This window comes from Mycteria americana, chromosome 9, assembly GCF_035582795.1.
Source record: "Mycteria americana isolate JAX WOST 10 ecotype Jacksonville Zoo and Gardens chromosome 9, USCA_MyAme_1.0, whole genome shotgun sequence".
Taxonomy (NCBI): domain Eukaryota; kingdom Metazoa; phylum Chordata; class Aves; order Ciconiiformes; family Ciconiidae; genus Mycteria; species Mycteria americana.
Window position 1 is genome coordinate 33,382,618 of NC_134373.1, and position 21,361 is coordinate 33,403,978.

General features: G+C 38.9%; 1 protein-coding gene across 1 annotated transcript in view; it reads right to left on the minus strand.

The window, feature by feature from the left end:
- The window catches only part of OSBPL11 (oxysterol binding protein like 11), a 43,688-nt gene that overhangs the window by 5,164 nt on the left and 17,163 nt on the right, over positions 1 to 21,361 (minus strand). The window contains exons 2-10 of the mRNA XM_075511289.1: positions 21,241 to 21,309; positions 19,951 to 20,126; positions 19,071 to 19,150; positions 17,859 to 18,041; positions 13,548 to 13,749; positions 9,121 to 9,266; positions 6,991 to 7,131; positions 4,458 to 4,956; positions 2,674 to 2,860 (exon numbers count right to left, since the gene is read on the minus strand). Coding sequence (XP_075367404.1) covers positions 2,674 to 2,860; positions 4,458 to 4,956; positions 6,991 to 7,131; positions 9,121 to 9,266; positions 13,548 to 13,749; positions 17,859 to 18,041; positions 19,071 to 19,150; positions 19,951 to 20,126; positions 21,241 to 21,309 — 1,683 coding nt within the window. The remainder of the gene's footprint in view (positions 1 to 2,673; positions 2,861 to 4,457; positions 4,957 to 6,990; positions 7,132 to 9,120; positions 9,267 to 13,547; positions 13,750 to 17,858; positions 18,042 to 19,070; positions 19,151 to 19,950; positions 20,127 to 21,240; positions 21,310 to 21,361) is intronic.

A 21,361-nucleotide genomic window follows, 5' to 3' on the forward strand; every position in this document is an offset into this window, starting at 1 on the left:
TGTGGTGCCATGCTCAGAGGAAGAAGGGAGCACAGGACACGTAGATGCCACTTCCCCTCTTCTGCATGCACCGGTCACTTCCAGCTGTGTCTGCATCTACCTGTCCCCCCCAAGCCCTGCATCAAAACAGAAAAATTAATTTCTCAGGCAACAACAGGAGTATCATGGGCCAGACCTTCCAGCACAGAGATACTGGATGCCAGTCAAATCAGACCTGCGGGGAATTGCCAGGGCAAGTGGGGTAAGCTTGCAGCCAGCTCAGAGCAGGAGGCAGCAGCCAGCACTTCTGCCGCGTCTTGCACATGCGGGAGGCAGCTGGAGCCACATCACAGTCCAGCAGCTCAAACATAACTTAACTTTATTACAAAGATCTTCCAAAAAACCAGACTAATAAGTATGTGCTGCTCAGGCACAGTTTTCTGTTATAAAAGTTTAAGATTCATTCAAGAAAACAGGCCAAAGTTGGAGCAATATGAGCAGTAAGAGCACATTTACATTAAACTACTGAGCTTTTTTTGTGTAAGTTAACAAGCACTAACAGTTTCTGAAAACAACTGAGCACAAAGAGTAGAGTGGGCAACAAGCAAGCAGCCTTCATTTTGTGCTGCCTTTTCATCCTGTGACTTCCATACCTCACCGAAGCTATTACACATGGTGGAGTCCCTGTCCTCCTCCCAAGAGATCTCTGAACAGACTGAATCCACAGGATGCCAGAGACCAGCCCGTTCAGACTTTGTAGTTACATCTTCACAAGTTTAAGAGCTTAATTTTTCCAAGCACGGTGTGGTTACAACACAATACTAACATCCAGTATTTTAGTTTCAATCACAAAATTACTGTCTCTGCTCAGCTTCAAGTAAACAATGTTATATTACTCACTACTAAGGTGCAGTATCGAGCATTGCAACCTGTATTTCTTCAAGTTGCATTGCTCTGACACACAACCATTCCCAGCATTGCAGATCGTAATACCTGCCTGAACTAATATTAGTGATAAAAATCTGCTAGCATTTACTTGTAAGCTTGGCATGATTGATACGCCTAGCTGTTCATTATCATCATCCTCTATTTCATCAAGCTAGAGAGGTACAGGACCAAGGAGCCAATATCCAGCTGAGGTCTAACAACGAGGGTCACTACCAAAAAAAAATCTATAACGTTGCCATAGCAACTCACTTGTGCTCTGCGTAACCATGACTACACTGCTGCTTCCCCATCAAGAGACTCTTTTGGCAATGTCCAATCATCACCGTGTCAAATTTTCAATAGTTACAGTACCTTGAGCAGATATGTCTTTAAAAAGCTCCTACATTTGTGACTAATTTCAGAGAGACAAATAATGAAACAGTTTCCAAAATTAAATCAAAGTAAAATTGCATCCTATTGCTTATTTTTTATGGCACAACAGGAGCTATTGCAAGGTGGAAGATAAGACTGTAAGCAATGGAAACAAAAATCCCAAATGATGCATCGCTTTAAAATTCTGTCAAGTGAAACAGACCTACATGTAAGCTTCAGTTCTCCACGTGCCATGGGGACAGGGGAGCTATGGTTGCAAGTTAAATTCAAAGCATGTATGGGAATTTAAGGGGCAAAGCGCTTCAAGATGGAGGTTTTGATGGTTTTTTTTGTTTTCTTTTAAACAATAGACATGGCCTTACCCTACCGTTTTGGGAAAAGTGATTTAGAGAAGACTGCTGATTTTTTGCAACCTGTGAGAGCAACCCACGTTTAAGAAGTTCTGATGTTCTAGGCTGTTACATATTTCATTATTATCCCTCACACATTTAATCTAAGAAAGGTCTAAACAAGCACAGTCCAGTAAATGGCTGGGAGCAAAATGCTTGGGAATCAGATATTCTTTGTGTGACTACTACTTAATTTTCTCCTTCCTTAATTAATTGTCTCTATATTAGCTAATCTGCAGCAGTCTTACTATACAATGTCTAAAAACATCAATGTTAATGAGTTCTAAAAGCTTTTGCACCAAGTGTGCAGACGCTTCCTAGAATCTGCTAGAAGTAACCCAAGCAAACTTTCCCTGGATCTTTTTTCTTTTACCTGTTAGTTTTTAACCATCCATACACATGAAGAATTACCACTACAATAATTACCATTTTTGTCTTTTACCTAGAGATTTTCTAGGTGCTTAAACTTGATAGTCTTATGTTTCTTACACAGAAATCCTAAGATCAATAAGTAACAGAAGACTATTTACTAATGTTCCCTACAGTGCAACCACAATGCATGTTGCAAACAACATGCAACCTTTTAAGACAGCAAGATCAACCTCATTTCAAACAAGGCGCAAACTGAAAAACAGGAAAAATTAAGCAACTGCTGTCAGTAATAAGGGAAGCTGTGACAGCCAGGAATAGAAGCCAGAAGCTCTGTTTTCCCGGTGGTTTAAAAACAGAGTCAGACAAACATGGAACTTCCTTACTGTCTTTAAAGGCAACCTGATTTTTCCTTGAGGATCACATGAGATGCAGTTGTGTAGCTATGATATTGTTTAAGAGCACAGTCATACCTTTAAGTGTTTATGAACAGGAAAAACTATGTTTTCTCAGACTATCAAATCAGTATTATTCAGCACACAGAGCAAGGGAGTTACACAGCTACTGCAGTTCTAGAGCGTGGATTACATGGAAAAATAGAAAAAAGTGTTCTCACCGATGCAATTTGCCACCGTAGAAGGGCTTGGTGTGAAAGTTAATACTTGCAGAATACCCAGTCTTCGCACAGTTAATGTTGACTTTTCCTCCCAGTTCTACCCAGGGAACAGTTAAAATTGACCGAGCGTATGCACAGGGCAGAGAGAACGTGTATTCTTCCCCATGTTCCAAGAGATTTAAGAGACCTGTGTGAAGAAATACAAGAATCCCTAAAATCAGCACCACTTTTTAAAAGATGACATGAGTTATTGAAACAGACAGCCAATACTACATCTGACTACTTTTCCTCATAGCCCCTCACACACACAAAAAACCCCACCCCAAAAAAACAACATGAAATTGAAATTTATTACAGATTCTAGATACAAACATTTTCCTGAAATTACTAACCTGAGTAACATGCATTTATGTTTCTTCTGGGAAAAGACATTTATCCTAATAATATTGCTCCATAAAGTACAACATTGTGCTGTGCAACATACTTTTCAGCAGTATGTAAAAGGGCTGGTCACTCTTACTGATGGTTCTGGAGCACAGCAACACAAGACTTACGCTGCCAAAAGGAAATAACGAATGAATACCCTGAACTGTACAGATCCTGAGGAAGGCTAATACTCCTGTTTTCCCTCCCTATAATACATCCTACCCTATCTGAAGGCAGGTAGCAGAGACAATCCTCCCTACCGCACCTCTCTGCCAAGGTAAACCCAACTCTTTCCTGACAGTACCTTTTGCAATAAGTGTCAAGAATCTCATAAAAACCTATAATTTTCTTTGGGTTTTGAGATGTGTGGGTTTGTTTTATTCCTATTAAAAAACCCCACAAGATCTACTTCTTGCCATTACAAGAACATACCACGACAACTGCTCGCATCAACTCATGCCTCTGTAGCATTTATCATTGCGCGTCTGACGTAAGTATGAAAAACATGAGAAATTCTGAAAAGTTATGACATGATTTGAGAAATGCCCTAGAGGAGATATTAACTTCAGAGATTACGTGGTACAGCCAAAGCATTGAGATGTGCCTTCTACATCCCCTGCCATGCACGCAGGTCACATGCAAGTGCCTGGAATCCCCAGTTACTGGGCAATATACCCAGGGGACACAGAATAGGAGATGCTGTCTCATCTCTTGCAGTTAATACTAGTACTAAAGGGAAATTACAGTTTAAGGGCAGTTACCCTTCTCTGTCCCTAAAGGATCCAATTTCTGTAGTTAAAATTAAAACTTTCATAGTAAGATACGTAAGTGCAATATATGCAAATTGAACAACACTTCTATTTAATAAATGTCTGGTGCAAATTAGTTTGCCCGATGCTTGTAAACTGATATTTATGAATGCTTCCAATTGGTTTGGAAACTGCCCTTTGGTTTAAAAGTCAAAATTTTATTTCCAAATATAATCCTGATTTTTGGCAAAGCATAAACCTACCTAGTTTTTTTTTTTCCTCCCATATGAAAACTTGCTGTTTATAATGAGGACTTGTAGTATCTTCTTACTTTGTAAACAGTAAAGTAAGAAATCACTGAATGACTGTACATTAAGGTTTACAGATCACAGAGATTAGAGGCAAAACAAAAGTACGTTAAAAAAAAAATCTGAAAACCCACAATAGCAGCTGACATCTCTGCAAGCAAATTTTTTTTAAGTCTTTGAAAGAAAACTGCTGAGCGGTATTCATCTGTATTTCTGCCAGAGGCATACAACATCAAATTTCCTCTCAAACTAATATTTTAACAACTTTCTAAAATGAATAAAGGACAGAAGTTACACTTACCCTCACCAACCATTGTCACACCTATTGACATTCCTAAGAATTTACTTTTTGTCCAGATGTGGGCATTGACACACATCTTTCTCTCTACACATTCAGCATAAAACCCTGAGACAGGAGGATGGTGGGATACTTGCTCGGCTACAAATTTTACTGTATAGTAGTCCAGCTCTGTTTGGCCTTCCAGATCTTTAGACGGAGTTACTTGCTCTGAGGGGGAATGAGCAGAGAAGTTACTGCCAGCATCAGTGGCTACGTCGCTCTTCGGCATCCTCCAGGAGCAGTGAAATGTTTCCCCAATGATTGGATTGTATGGTTTCTTTGCAATAGCTCCTTTGCGACCTTCGTGAAATGAAGTGAGATAATACTCAACAAAGCGGATCATCCTCTCCTCAGGGGTAGTGCCATTTGTGATTGCAATGAAGAGATCTGGATGGGACATGAAGTCTGCGTACATCTCCAACAACGATCGCTTCTCTAAAATAAAAGTGGGAAGAACCACCTGAAATAAAAGACAACCCAGAAAGCTCTAGTAAGTAAAACAAAGAGACAGGCATTTTTGTAAGGGAAGCTCTCAGATGGAGGTTTCTGTCCCATTTTGGACACCGCACTTTCAGACTGAACTTTCTTGTCCCTCTTCTAAGATGTGAGCAAAATACAGTGATCAGCGGTTCCAGAAAAGCAATTTACAAGGAGAAAAAAAGCCCAGTAAGTACTATCAGGACTAAAGAAATTGAAAGGCACTGAGCATCCCTCAAAAAAAAAAAAAACCCCAAAAAACCAAAACATAAAAGAACTGCAAAGGGATAACATGTTCCACATGTCTGTGGAGGAGAAAACGAGCAGGCAGGAGCGCAAACTATAGCAAGGAAGGTTCAGAGCAGAGGTTAGGAAAGGTTTTGTCTAATGGAGAGAAAAGGTGGCAAGCTATGCCAGTGCTCCTAAGAGCCTGCAGAGTCTCTCTCACCACAGCAACCAGGACAAGCATCCGTAAGAAATAACATAGTATAGGCTGATCCTGTACCTCTGAGCAGAGGACCTTACACTTTCCCAGTTATATTCACCACTATAAAAAACAACACTCCTGTCCTTTGCTGGGCCAAGAACAATACTGTAGGGTAAGAGGCTGTGGGTACCATCAATCTTTTCCTTCCCTGCAGTGGCAACTAACCTCACATAACTAACTTTGTTGTAAAGAGCAATACAGGGTGTCTCAACTATGAGATCAAGACAGTCCATTTAAATCGGCTGCATTCAAAGAGGCAGAGCAGAGACATAAGACTCTTAATAGACATACGAGTTAAGCTGCATACACTTGCCATGTTGTTGCAACACCAACCTGGAATGTTAAAGTTGCTTTTCACTTCAGTACCCTGATATTTAAGTTAAATGCGATTCTAACAACTTCATTACCTGTTTTGAAGTCAGGCTTGTCACATTTCAATGCTTTGCCTGCTCTGAACTAAAGACAATTCTACACACACAGCCAAAAGTCACAACTGAGAGACAGGCTTGACAATTCGTTCCAACTAAGAGAAAAAGATAGACCAAATCCAATCTTCAATAAAAGTGAAATAATGAATTCCTGATTAAGCAGCAGGGGTTTAAGTTCAGCCCACAGGCAGCAGGGCCTTTTCATACCACCTTCCCCCCCTCCCCCCCCAAATTGTGAAGTGTAAGCTCCACAATACAAGTGTTTCTAGTGGCCAAGTACCTAGTGTTTAAAAAACATAGCTTGAAAAAAAAATTATAATCCATAACTCCAGGAAAGAGAGTGTTTGCCTCATTCCATGCCACTGTAAAATCCATTTTTAGTTTAAAAGTGTCTAGTGCTTATGGTAAGAAGTCTTTACAGGAGTGAATTGAACATAAGCTGGTAGCAGCCAAATTTTCCCAGAGTTGCTGCCCAAGTTGTCTAGTAGCAACTAAGCGTTAATTTTTCAAAGCTGCTTGCTTTTAAGATCTGCACAGAAGTGTCAAACCCACTTTTCTCCAGTATAACTTTGTTCCTGCTTGCTATAGCTGTGAGCAAACACAGAAATGAGAATAGGACAGAGGCGTAAACAGACATCTGATGATAGATAATGGGGAACCAAAAGAAAACGTCTTTTCAGAAGCAGCATGAATACAGGTGTAGGGTTATGCAAGTTGTGTGTAAAAGCATTATCAAGTGAGAAAAAAGATCATGGAAGGAAAGCAGAAAAACAAAAATATAAGAAGGCTGTAGAAAACAGCATGGAAAGAGTAAGGTGCAAACACAGGAAAGAAAACAGGCCATTATAGGAAAGCCAACAAAAACATAATAGAAAACACAAAGAGAATGTAATAGAAAAAATAGGGCCAGCTGCGTTAAAGAAAATCCACTCTCTCAGCATGTTTCACTTAAAACCTGTGATGTCCTGGGACATCGGATCTTGGGACCTGAAGTTGCTACAGGCCACAATTTCATATTAAACTCAATATTGTTCAATACAGGAGTTGAGTTTAAAATGGCACTTCACTTACTGCAGCCAGGCTTCACACTTCAGTTACTTACTCTTGTTAAGTCCATGCCAAGTTTCAGCTGAGACAAGAGATGCAAGATAACACTGCGCTGTTCTTCCACTGCTCCTAGATCATCTTCTTTATCATCACATATATCCTCCAGCTCCTCATCTGGATTTATTTCTTCAGGTTCCTGGGATAAGAGCCATAAACATCAGCTCAAAGATGTGACTCGCCAGACAACACCCAAAAAGAACTTCATATTGTATTTAACTGTCCATGTATGAAAAAAAGACTAAACAAACCCCTGCAGAAGTACACAATGGGGTCTACCCCCAAGATAAACAACAGTTGAAGAATTTAAAGGGACGTTAAGATAATTCAGTGCAGATTTCATCTAGAGGATTCAGGCTAAGATTTCTCACCATCTCTCACATGGGTCGGGGCAGGAGGGAAGCTTAAAAGCAAATATGACCTGTTTTCCTGCAAGTTTTGTGAACTAACAGAATGGCAAGCATTTAACACATACACAAAACTAGTGAAGCAAATGCTAGCAGAAATTCCAGCCACCTCAGTAACACTCCTCCACCTCCACACTACTTCAGGCTTTCCAGTGTTGCCATCATTACTCCAAAGGCTGTAGCAAATGGTAGTTCCTAGTTACTTGCTTACTGTCATGCCTGACGACAAGCAATTAACATATCTACAGGCTACTCTTCACAGGCGTTATCAGTGTTGCTGCTAGTGCCCATGCGTAACAGTAAAGGAAAAAGGAAAAGTAACTTGCAGTTGTTTTATAAAAACATTAACAAAAACCCCACATACACGCACACCCCACACACGCTGGTTGCCTGTTCATATAACTAAAGCACCCAAACAGACTAGCAGAAATTATATTAGCACCGTTTTAACAACCACCACCCTGCAAGCAGGAAGTCGAACGCTTCAGGAGGAAGAGATGGTGGTATTCCTAGGGCTCTGAGCAGCATCTGCTTGGGGCAAACAGCTGGAGGGAGGCAGATGCAGAGGGGAAAGGCACTGAGTGCCACAGGAGGGCAGCAATATGCATCTGCATAAGCAAAGCCCTTTGTCCTGGACCAGCTGCCCTAGCTCAAAGCAAATTTATGAACACTCAACCACCAAAACCACGGGGCCAGGCCCTCACACAGAGCTCAAACCCTGATGAAAACCACAGTATCACACAGGTGACTCCTTTCCAAGGATGCTACTCTGTTCTGCTATCATAAATAAGGGAGCTGAAAATATCGAAGGAGAGTGATAAGACTAGTCATATCACAAACACATGCGGTGATATACATTAAGCACTTGAACTGTAACTCACTCAATTATTGTAAGAAAGAAATTAAGTTATTTATTTGAAAGCTCCTGGTTTGTTTCATTTTTTTTCTTTAACTTAGTAGCAATTACTCAGATCCATTTAAAAAAAACTATAAACTACAGCAACTGAAAAAAAATCTTTTCCATTTTGATTTTCCTATAAGGTAGCACAGTGCTGTTGTAGAGACATACAACAGCACATAATCTTTTCGCAATGACAGTCTCATCCAAACAACTGTGTGAAACCAACTAGTATAAAAAGAATGTAATTATGATTTTCTAGCTTAGTTAGGAAACCATGTTCTTTACCATAATCCCTGCTGGTTTTTTACTTTAGTATTTTGCACTTCAAATAAATTTTGACAGTTATAATGATACAGACTGTAGCTGTATTTCAAATACATTAAGCCATCCTGAAGTCAAGTGATGAGAGTTGCTCAGATTAAGAAAAACAGACACAGCAAGAGCTAGAAAAGAGAGATTTACTTAGGCACACTTCTTGGGCCTATTTTGAGAGTGTCATGAATTCCAGTTAGGTTTTTTTGCACTTCAGTTTCCAGTTGTTTTAAATCAAAATGCAAGGGAATACTGCAACACCTTGTATTACTGTCCCAGTTGATTCCCTCCACTTGACAGCTAGTTACAGAAAGCAACAAAAATTTATTGAAAAAGCAAGGTAGAAAGCTTCATTTACTGCAACTGCACTCACTCGTCCTCCAACACAACTAATCAAAAAGTGTGAGAAGAATTGTCATTAAATCATTTTCACATAATACAACTGAAACACTTACAGATATTCCTCAAAGTAATTCCCCACAGAAATGGGATGTTCACATTACCTTACCCTTGTTAGCTGGCAGGGCTCTGCAATGGACTGCTCTTCTCTGACAGATGCTGGCTTGTTTATCTCTGCTGGGAAATTCTGAGCCGCTCCATTTTTGAAGTGGTTTGCCAGAGATATCTTCGGTTCCAACCAACTGATCGTCGTTCCTGAAGCAAAAGAAAGTTTGCGCTGAAATCTGCTCATCCTCTGGAAGGTCAGTAAATAGCAGTTTTCACAAAAGAGCTATTTTTTAAGGAATAAGCTGAAAGCAGCCAATTGCTCCTGCAGCCAATCTCTTCAGCAGCCACTAAACAAAGGTGGTGCAATGAGACACCACCTTCAGCGATCATTAGCACAAACACTGCGATTGGCGAGCTGTAATACACACAACTTGGACTGGAGAAACTAGTTGGTGTCATGAAAGGTGTAATCAGACACTACAGGAAGAACCCAGCATCACGGGAATGTTAAGTAACCCTTACAATTTCCTTTAACTGGTACAAAAAAAAAAACCAAACCACCCACCCACCACTTATCAGCTTCTCAAACCCAGCTCAGTTCTAGCCTAGAAAGAGCTAAAGCAGAAAAAGTTTTGTTGCCAGTGTTTTCTCTGGAGAGGGTACTTGTCTTCTCCGCTGCAAAGAAGGCAAGCACACACTGCTGAATAAATAATAGTTGCTCAGAAGAAAAAAACGCTGCAGGGCTTGGAAAGCTATTACCCACTCAATGATTCCAGCATCTCTAGTTACTCCCAGCTAATTTATCAGAACGGATTCGGTTCCTCATTAATAATACAAATGTTCCATTCTATTTCAAAGGCTAATAAACATACAGGTGACTCCAATCAGTTTTTACTGAAGAATACACAGACCAACAAACCATCTTGGCTGGATTGCAAACACAGAAATTATTAGGAAGTCTGAATTTCTACCACCACACAGCAGTTTCCTGTGCTTCGGAACCTACACTGAGGCAGCTCTTATCTCTTCCTATATGATACACAATCCTTTATTTCCAGACATCTGTTACCTGGAACTAGGTCACATCCTCAACCACAACAGGCAGAGTAAGCTTCACTCAGATAAACGACAGCATTTCCACCAGGAGAATACCGGGGCAGGAAAAAAGTCCAGTTTTACTAATGGGACCAGACATCTTTTTTCCCCAGCAAGATAGTTTATTTTCATCAAGTCTATTACTCATTAATCCATTACATAGTGAGAAATGAGAATCCCTGAGCAGTTTAAGCTATTTAAACAGAAGTTTCAAACAAGTAAAAAATAAGATGCTCAGAATGTCGCTGTCACGCTTACCTTTTCAAAAAGGTTTTACTCATCTTTAGAACCTCTTCATGAACAGTACCTGCTTTCTGAGCTGTAACTATCAGCACAATAATCTCTAATTGCATGTTCTAGGCTGCATTTAATCCACACTCACTGCCTCTATATTACCTTGAATTTAACAAGTAGCATCTTTTTATTCTCCCTAACAGCCACTTCTAAAATAACCTTATTTATTATTAAGTTCTGTTTAATTTTCACTGTTAAATTCTAGGAGTTTTTTTAAAGTCTTTTGAGCTACCAGTTGTATTTTAATCTTTGTGAGTGAACAGGATACCACACTAACACTTCTCTTCAACTGGAAGATCACGTTCAAATCTGCTCTCGACTATTTCAGGTAGCACAAGCTATTCTCTTCACTTGTGATCTCCTCTTCCCCTAAAAAATCTTCACCCATTTTTTTTTAAACAGTTGTCAGCACTTTCCCTCTGCTACAACACAGACCTCTCAGAGTCTACAGTCTTCAAAGTTTTTCTTCAAGGGTTGCAAATTATTGTTGCAATCCACCTTTATGATAATGAAGTACTTGTTTTTTTTCTAATTCAGTACATTATTTCACCACTTTTAACTTTTCCTAAATTCAAGTCAATAGCTGCAACTTTCCTGTTCATCTTTAAGTATGTGATTTATAGTATACCTTGATGCAGCTGGGGCAGTATTTTCACTCTTCTGGGTTTTTTTTTCTTTGAACAATTTATAGCAAACTGGCACTCTTACATAATTTCTAATCCTTGTTTTTTTAAGCCTGACAAGCACTTGCCCAACACATTCTTAGCAGTCAAGTACTACTTTACCAGACCTGAAAATACTTTTTTCCACTTCGTGTTTAAATTTATGTTCTGTTAGACAAGACTCCTCCTTCATCATCACTTCTTGCTGCACCTCACTCATATCTAGCTGAAGTATGCTGACCTGCCTTTATGATCCTAGGAAGATTAAATAGTGCTTGTATATATTTTATTAGATAGAACAGTCTGTGTTCAAGACTTTTTCCCTGAATCATTTTGTATTTTCCTACACATAAATACAGAAGTGTCTCCTGCAGCATTTGAATTAAGCCACAACCCTTTTCCTTTCTATATCAACTTCTGAAGCCTACCAAAAAGACTCCACCATTTAAACCAGAAGGATAGGTATCCCTCCTGAGTGTGGGGGGAAAATCTAAGCTAAATAAACTTAAAAAAAAAATTTTTTTTCACAATTCTTGAAAGGAACAAATGTATTATGGTGTCTCTAGAAAGGGCATGCCAGTGGGACAGTGGAAGGCTGCAGAAAGGCGCACACATTCTTTTAATGGTCTGTTTTTAACACTGGCTCCAGTAATGCATGACCCAATCTGCTGCTCCTCCCCTCTCCATCTTTCTTTCTATAATATCACCAGAAATCTTCAAGATTTGGACATCTTCAAGCAATGTTTTTAGATTTGGCCATTAACAGGCAGATACCAACTGAATAGCAGTCAGATGAACTGAACTTTTCCCTGCATAGTTAAAAAATTTAAAAAACAACAAAAACACTCATCAAAAACACTCCTCTATCTTGTTCATAAGTTATTGCAGCGGTGCTCATTGGGCCCTACTTATTTCCCCAGATACAGTAATGGGTCAAAAAAACCCCACCTTAGTAGCACACATGCGAAAATGCCAAAACAAAAAGACTTCTGACGTGCACCTCCCACAGTTATGCATCAACAGTTAAAAAAATTCACACAGAATAGGAAGAGTTCTTTCAGTTTGAGTAACTTTGGAGTTCAGACAAAGACTTGGAGAGGTTCCATCTGGTTCTTCATTTTTAAAATGAAATTTTGAACAGAAACACAGAAAAAAAAGTTAATTCATCCTATTCACATATTCTCTTTTAATGCCTGTGGTGATTTAAAAATCACAAACTATTTTTGTATAGTTTTAATACTTTTATACAACACCTTTTTTTCATCTTAGAAACTAAACTAATTACAGCTCCAAAATAACATGCACTGGCAAAGCAAGTACCACAAATATGATAGGAATGTGGGAAAGATAAGGTAAGAGACAATTTATGCATGTACTTTGTTACATGCTTACCATAGCTACTCTATCTGTTGTACAAGAGAAGCATTTGAGAATCCTCAAAAGCTTTTTGCTCACAAAAAGCCACAAAGTAAATACATGAAAAAAAAATCACAATAAGATGCAAAAGAATTTACAAACAAGAAAGCACACATCCAGTTCCATACGCTGCACACAAATCAGGTGGAATGATTCTGGTAAGCACCTGCTTGCATGGAAGCAATCAATTGTGCAGACACAGCAACTTATTTGTCTGCTGTCTGTGAATGCATGTTATTCCACACCCATAAGCAGTGGGGCTTTGGGGGTTTTTTTTGTTTGTTGGGGGGGTTGGTTATGAAAAGAGGGGGGTTTTGGTGATTTGGGGGGGGGTAGGTTTTGGGTTTTTTTTTTTAACTTTAACCAATTTGCATTTGGTTACAAGTTTGTTCTGGCCTCAGAATGGAATGGCAACACTTATCTTAGCCCATGCTTTAGACTAGGATGTTAACTCAAAATTAATACTGTTTATCTATCAGTATTCTTATAACAACCACCTGTGCAAATGTAAAGCTTTTTATTTTGATGCTTAACCAGAAATGAAAGCTACACACATGTAAGTGCCTATAGTAGGTATTTAGCGTGTAAAAAAAGAAAAGCATGACATTTGACAGAGCTGTACTGGACACCATGTATCCTAGAATCTGCAGTCCCATAAAAGTCCCCTTCCACTATAACTGTTCCTGAGCAGCCAGTTACATCCCAAAGGCAGCCTTCTTGTTGTGGTGCTTTATGTACTTTATTCTGTTGTGAGATGCTCCCAACACTTAAATGTTACATTTATACAGCTGCTGCCAAAGACCTCTTGACAGAATAGAGAAAACAATTTAAAAAAAAAAAATGCACAGGAGTTCTACCCAACACCAGCAAGTCAGACTCTAGAAAAACTCACAAGAGACCAGGCAGCCAGCAGTTTTCTCTACCCATGTGAAACTGGATTTACTGCAACAAGTACTTTTGCAAGAAGGAAAGGATTCCTATTTGTTACAGGGGTCTTCTCTTTGTGAGCATCTATACCCACCTGCTGGTAAGGATCCCTTTTGTTGAGAAGCATGTTGTAACTGGAGAATATGGAAACAGTCATTTAAGCAGTTCATGGTTGCCATGGAAGTTGCTTTCAGCATTAATAGGTCTTGATCCAAGGATGTAAGGTGACCGGAGACAGGAAGGCATTCTATGCTCCTGATCAAGTCTCTCTGCTGGCCCTCAGCCTGAGACATCATCTGTCAAACAAAACAGTCATTTATCAGGTAATGGAAGTGTGTTGGGTGGTACGTGTTTAGCTGTGCACACAGAGGATCCCAAATGATTTTATGATGATAATAAAACTAAAAGGTAATCGATTATGTACAGTTAACTGTACTTTTTTTTCTTCTCGATGCAGCTATTAAAGAGTCACTGAATGCATGATGAAATTCCCACCGCAATACATGGCACCTTATTAACAAGCAAAAGAATATCAAAGTGACTTCAAAAAAAAGCAGAGAGGAATTTGAACATGATACTTGCTGCAGTAAATATCAAACACTTCCATGCTTGGTTGATAGAGACGGGGGAAAAACACCGCACACACTCTGTGTGAGGAGTAATTAAGCTCTGTGCTCTGCGCAGCCTGGAAGAGGATCTATGAGGTACTATCCATGGGTATCAAGATCTTTTCACTCCGTACAAGAAGAGATCCAGCACTTTAAAGGAAACGACCTGTATCACTCAGTTTGGCTCAAACCATATAGGATTCTCATTTATTGTCTGCACTGCCACCACACTTAGGATCACTATCTCACTGTTTACTTTGTGGAGGGGGAAGAAACAGCTGCAAGATTTTCCCCTTCATTATGTTTTCAAATTACAGCTTTCCTGGTATCATTGTCCCCCTTCTCCCCCAAGCTCCTTTCCTCCTCCCTTCTGACACAGAGCACCCCTACATCACAGAACCTGCAACAGCACATTTGCCCCCAAGAGGAATAGCAGCAAAGCACACCAGCCATCAAGCAGCACACTGTGGTCTTCCAAAGACCCACATACTTTCCTCCTTGTAGTCACAGAAGCAAAATATTGTCTGATTTTGAATCACGGGGATGAAGGCAAACTTCTATACATGCTCGTCCCTTTTCTGGGGAGGTACAACAAAAGGCATTAATGTAACTGGATAGCGCTACTCTGCGATCATTACGTGTTCTGGCACTTAAGTTAAATGTAAGAACAGATTGATTTCGCAGAGCGGAAGAAGAATTTCTTTAAAGAATCCAAGATGCATTCATGCGTTTAACTGCTATGGCACAGCTTAGTTTTTCAATTCACCAATCCTAGCAGTATCTTACTGATTATTTAAGTACCTTTGCCTGAAAACCCTTCCAGGAACTGCTTTTAAGGTTTTATGCAATAAATACTGAGGCAATATGTATTTATCCACATTCATAGTATGTGGTATTTGGAACATTTTAGGGCTTGGCTACATAGCATGCTATGGTGTGAATTTACAGAGCATTGGCTCTTTGGAGGTGGAGTTAACGGTGCACAGTCAGCCTTAGCATGTCCCAAGAGTGACAGGGCAGAAAGCTAGTAAAACACTTAGTTATATAGCCTTGCCCATGCAAACACATCAGTTCCTGTCAGAACATGTGTCTTATTTTCTTTCAGTCATGAAAGTGATACAAGTCTTTGTGTGCAAGTTTTTTTTCCAATACTTTGAAAAACTCTGCTGGATTAAAGAATAAAAAAAAAAAAAAAAAAAGAGACAGATAATTAGTTGACAAATCACTACAACACTTCTGGTGATCTTCACTCTTAGTAATTTACTATGTGGTAGCACCCAAGCACCTCGTTCCAGGATCAGGCCAAATAACAGGACAAGCCATGCTATACTGAGCATTGAAGTTCAAATAGGCACATCTCCCCTTTCAGAGAGCATACTTTGAACAGTCCTAAGTTTTTCCTGCCTGTATAATCAGATTTGTAAAGAAAAAGAAATGGTGCCGGGGAGGAAAAAGCACTGTGATAAAAACTCAAAAACCTATCAGAAGTACACAGGCTATAGTTCTCACTTTGCAAACACACACGCACCTTCATTTACTGCAAGTCAGCATAAAGATCCTCTTAGATCTCCTGTTTTTGCAAGGTATCCAAGTCAGCAGCATGTCATGTATTCAGCCAAGAACAAGGGGAAGTAGAAGGGAAAGGGACTGACAGAAGAACCAGCTACAGCGCAATTCACAGGAAAATAAAAAAGATCACCATGCAGCAGATCCTTCGAAAGAGAAGCTGTTCTTCCCACAGCTTCTCAAACTGAATTTACAAGTATTCAAGCTGTATTATGCTCAAGTGTAACAGGCATGCACCTGCCCTTTAAGTATTTTAACTATATAAAAAAAAAAAAGTAGGCATTGTATTTAATAAGCATTTTAGCTTCCAAAAGGTAAGCAAACTAACTGACATTCAGAAAAGCTACCATTACTGAGGATTCTTCATCTGAACAGGTCAAAATTTTTAAGTTAATAAATAATCATGCTGTGTCACCAAACTCAACAATCAAAAGAGAACATGAATAGTTTTCTGTGCTCTTTGCAATGCTAAGAAAAGCTATTCCATTTTATTTCCCACCCAGTGAGAATCCCAATTAGAGGATGCAAGCCACTGCTTCAGTGATCCGGCTCACGCACTCTCCTCCTGCAAATTTTGAACACCATATTGCCATTTGAAAAGTCAAAAAGTGAAAAAGCCATTTCTGAAACATTACCTCACGTAAACATGATAGCTTCTCAAACACCAAAATACAACAACAGATAAAAGAAAGAAAAACTGCTAAGAGAGCTATAAGCATGAATTCTGTAAATATTAATGCTATATTCTGTATTGTTGCTGTTTTCATGCAATAGGTAGGAAAGTGCAAATACTATTTAAGTTTACCATATGTTGTAATTGTTGTACCACACTAGTAAGAAGTTTATCACAACTAAGAGGTAACTTGATGAATCAGACTGAAAGGCAACTACCTGTATAGCTTCAGTTTTAAAATTTATTTGGAAGAAAAACTTCTCTTTCAGAGGATAAAGCAGATAAACCAGCTCATAAAAAACAGAAGCCACAGGATGCCAGCTGAAGTTTTCCTTGGCTGACAGGACTTCTCATGTCTTTGCATTAGCACTACAGGAGACTTTACTGTTATTAGAGGATATAAACAGGATGGCAGCAGTTACCCTTCTGCAAGACATCTGCAAGAACAGTCTGATGTGGACAGAGAGATTCACAGATTCTAAGGTCTACAGAGCCAGTCACCTTGTCTAGCTTACTGAATAATTGTGCCACAGCACTTGATTTAAATCAAGGAACAATGACAGTGGCAGCATACCATACCAGAGAAGGCATTTTCAATACCCATTTACAGCTTCCCACAATGCTCAGCCACATATTTTAAGGTTAATGACACTCACAATACAGAGCACTCTTCTGTCCCAGTTTGTTTAAGTTCAATTTCTAACTATTCAGGCTTCCTAGATCCTTATTTGCTAAATTAAAAAGCCCTCCATTAGAAACTTATTTTTCCAAGACATGTATCACACTATGCTTATTACATTAACATTAAAATATTCATTCATATCAATACTACTACTAACACAGGTTTGTAATTCAGCAACAAATTTTGTTTTAGTATTAGCTTTAGATTTGCATGATGTACCCTGTAAATATTCACAAATTAAATCAACCAGTAGTCAGTACATTCTGACAGTCAAGATGGAAAGATAATTATTTCTGTTTTTTTTCCAAAATAACACTACACCTGAACGTGTAGTGAAAAAAGCATACTTCTGAATTGCTCATTTTATTTTGCTCTCTTTCCACTCACATCCATCCATAGACAATTTGTCCACATGAATTAGCATACCAGAAGGTGGTATTAGTATTTTTAAACATCCATCATGACCAATTTCTCCTTAGTCATAGGAGATACAAGTACAGCTTAGTCAATTCTTCTATAGCTTGACACAGGAAGAAAAGAGTGTATGATATAATAGTATCATAGTCTGGGATGTTACACTTCCTTAAGGATATTCCCTTGTCACTTGTAGCGCTAGGACTTGCAAGGATGAGAACATGCAAAACTCTACCTTGAGCATTCAGGATATTATTGTGGAGTACAAAAATCATAGAATATACACCACATACTTCCACAATTAGCCAAGGCAAGTTACTTAACCTCACATAGCTATGCAATAATAGCTTAGGACATGGTACTGACAATATATCCAACTAAGAATAGCAGGTTTCTCCACAATCCTACAAATAATAGGACAGCTCTTTCAAAAGATTGTAAGATAATTTAAGGCATACAAACCTCTCTAACATCTACGAGGTGATCTGGCTGCATAATAGGAACTCTTTTTCCAGTTGGCAGTCTGTGATGTCCAACATTGAAAAAGGAAACTGCATTTTGACTGGGTCTTCTTTGCACACCAGGAGAGTTGGCACTTCCTTGGGATGCAAGAGAGAAGCTGCGAGATTTCAGAGGAGGGTTGTTCTAGTGAATAAATAAGCATATTGAGAAACATTTACAATTATTTACAATTAATTCCTAATAACCAGCAAATATTCTAATTTGAAAGCTAGAGCAGAAGAGTTTAATCCTTGATTTTTAATAGAGCAAGGACAGATGACAAAGCTTTAATAATGTATTAGTAGCAACTGCTAAATAAATATTTTGCAGTCTCTGCTGACAGTTGCCCTGTTTTATAGTCTAATTATGAACAAACTGTGAAATGAGATTGATCAATATGTATCACTTCTCTGACTTGAAAATTAGTTCTTGATCTGCAACAGTACTAGAAACTGACTCCTAACAGATCCTGCAAGGATAGAGCTCACATTTAAGAGAATGGGATTTCGTTTATAACTATTCATTGAAATTATCTCTTACATCAAAGCCAGCTACAAGATGTTGACCTTATCCATAAAGCAAGGGTTTATTCAGGTATCAGAATAGGTGTTATGGTAATCAGGAGGTTCTATAAAATACACTATATTTGCAACCACCACATGGGTAGCAAATGGAAGCAACAACCCTCAGATACAGTGTTGAAGACTTGCTTCTCAAACATGGGAATTCACCTTAAATGTGTTTGTGGGCTGTTTAGTGGTTTTAAAAAAAGGTTAAAATAAGAGGAAAGCTCCCAAAATGGAAGGGCTGCAATAACACTAAAGATCTGTTTCCTTATCCATTAAAAAAAAAAAAATGCAAAACCACTGGAAAATACTGGGCTAATACTCTGATCTTTCAGCTCTGCCTCCTGTTCAAACACCAGCTCACTGGTACCATGGAGGACCACGCAGCTCTTCAGAGACAAACTGACTTCACTTTGTGTCACTCCTAAAGCGTATTTCTATTACAATTCAGCTATCACTCAGAAAAATGTTTCTTGACGTAAGTGTCAAGCCCAACCACCGGCCCTTTTGTAGTATTTGTCTTAGATAACAGGATAGTTGTATTTGGAACTATTTCTACTACCAGCCTAAATTATTTTTGCCCACGAAAATATCAGTCATACGATACCTTTCCAATAGCTTCCGTGTGATGCTGTGTGCATATCTGTAGCCTGCTAACCCAGTGTTGCCGTTCTTTAGCATCGGTAGCTAATAAAAGCAAACCAAAATTATTATGTATATGAAGACATTTTGAAGTATCGGCAAAAGGCTGCTTAATTCTTTAAAATAGACAGAAGACTTTAGCAGTACAAAGTATATTTTATCTAAAACTTCTTCAGCTGACTAGTAATTAGCTATAACATTAAATAAAGTTCAACATAAATGGTATGTACTTTTTTTTAGATTTTGTAACACAGAAATAACTTCAACAAACAATAACTCCCCTCACACACATTTTAATCTAACAACATGATACATTTTCCTGGAAGTAGAGTAAGGCACCCTGAATTAGATAATGACAGCAAGTCTTCAAGGGAAGAAATACTATAAGATACTAGCCCAGACTTCCATAGCCTGGAAAATCAGAGAATGGGCTTCTATAACCATCACAAGGTGGCTAACATATTGAACATTAGGAATAATGTAGCTCTGTGCAAGCATCACCACAGTACTGTTACCTACAATGATTTAGAAAACTCTGAATCAGTGCAGTTTAAGGACACTATACATGAAGGTTAAACCCCATTCTACACATCTTTAGTTCATGGTCTTCTGAAAGTCATCAAACCCAAAAAGTATGGAACCATCCATAAAGAAGGACGGTTCCCAACTGAAGAGTGGGATGAAAGTTTCACATATAACTCTCATTGAAGCAGCCTGCCAAACAAGTTCTCTTGCTTGACCACACAGCCAAGCCCAGCAGAGCAGCCACAGGTGAGGACCAGGAGTGTCCTCTAGTGTTCTAGTCCTCTAGATTCTAGTCCCCTGCCCTAGAATCTATGTCCTACCTCTTAGTTTATACTGCTCCCCGCTGGCAGCATTGACTGTAAAGGTGTGAGAGTCTTCATCACTGGGTGAAATTACAGCTCCAGCTAGCTGCAGGGTACCCCTGGGCTTTAGATGTCTCGACTGCTCATTCACAAAGTACTCCAGCAGGCCAGCATCATTGTTTAAAACAAAAAATCTGCAATGATAACAAAGCAAATACACTAAATAAAACCAGCTCGTTATTTTCCTTTTTTTTGGGGGGGGGGGGGGGGGGAGGCAGGGTGGAGCAGGTGCTGGGGGTACTGGAAGAAGTCAAGACTTCATTACAAGTTGGCACAGATGGAGTTGGGACTTGAAGACTTGAGTCAGTACAATCCCAAACATATGAATTATGTCCCCAACAAGACTGGACAAAAATTAAGTTCTTATCAATTTTCTCTTAGAGACCAGGGGTTGCACAACAGAACAGCATGCCCACAGAAGAGTACTATTGCAAGATTTTGGGAATCAAAAGAATATCCTGAATCTCTGAGGCTTAATACATCCTTAAACTACATAAATTAAGGGTAAAAGAGCCCCAGATACTAAACAGTTGAGATACAAAACTGTGAAACTGAAGCAATTCCAGATTTAAAAAAAAAATTGAAGTGGACATTATGCTTCAACCATTCGACTGAGTTTAATGATAAGTGTATTGACACAAGTCACTGCATGCCAGTGGTAGCACAGGAATTTGGCCAGTGTGGTATGCTAAGGACTTGTCTCTCCAATATTAATTTGGTTGCACTGTGCTGCTCTAGGAACAGCATCAAGCAGAATGCCTGACCAGAGAGTTTCACCTGTCAAAGAAAAGCAAGTTATTCCAGGGGTGACAGACATCCTGGGGAACTGAAGGGAAAAGCTTGCTTGAGTCTTTCACTAAAGAAATTGTAATTATTTTTTTAAAAAACGATGGCATGATTTGGCATAAAGCTGAAGACTCAGCAGAAAAAAACACCACAATATTTTTAATGGAAAAGGAGAAAAAATATTAATGCTATACATGCTTTTTACACATACAAGCATAGTTATAAGCCACCAAATGGGTTAACTGCTTCATACTTCCTATGCATTTTTTCTTATTCATGCCTTAATACAAATATTATTCATCTACACTTTAGCTTAATCTATATTGAGAAAAGCATAAGACTCTTCCATAAAGTTTGTCTCATAGAAAAAGGAAAATCCAACTAATATTAAAAAAATCTGAAACATGTTCATGTAGATGCTCCGAAGTCCAACATCACTAAAAAGCACCATAAAAGACTTACCGATATTGCCAACCAGTGACGAGATTGGTATATTTCATTAAGTAGCCATAAATATTTTCCATGTGATCACTATTTAAAAAAAAAAAAAAAAGGAAAAAACAAGAGAGAAAAGCAATCAGAC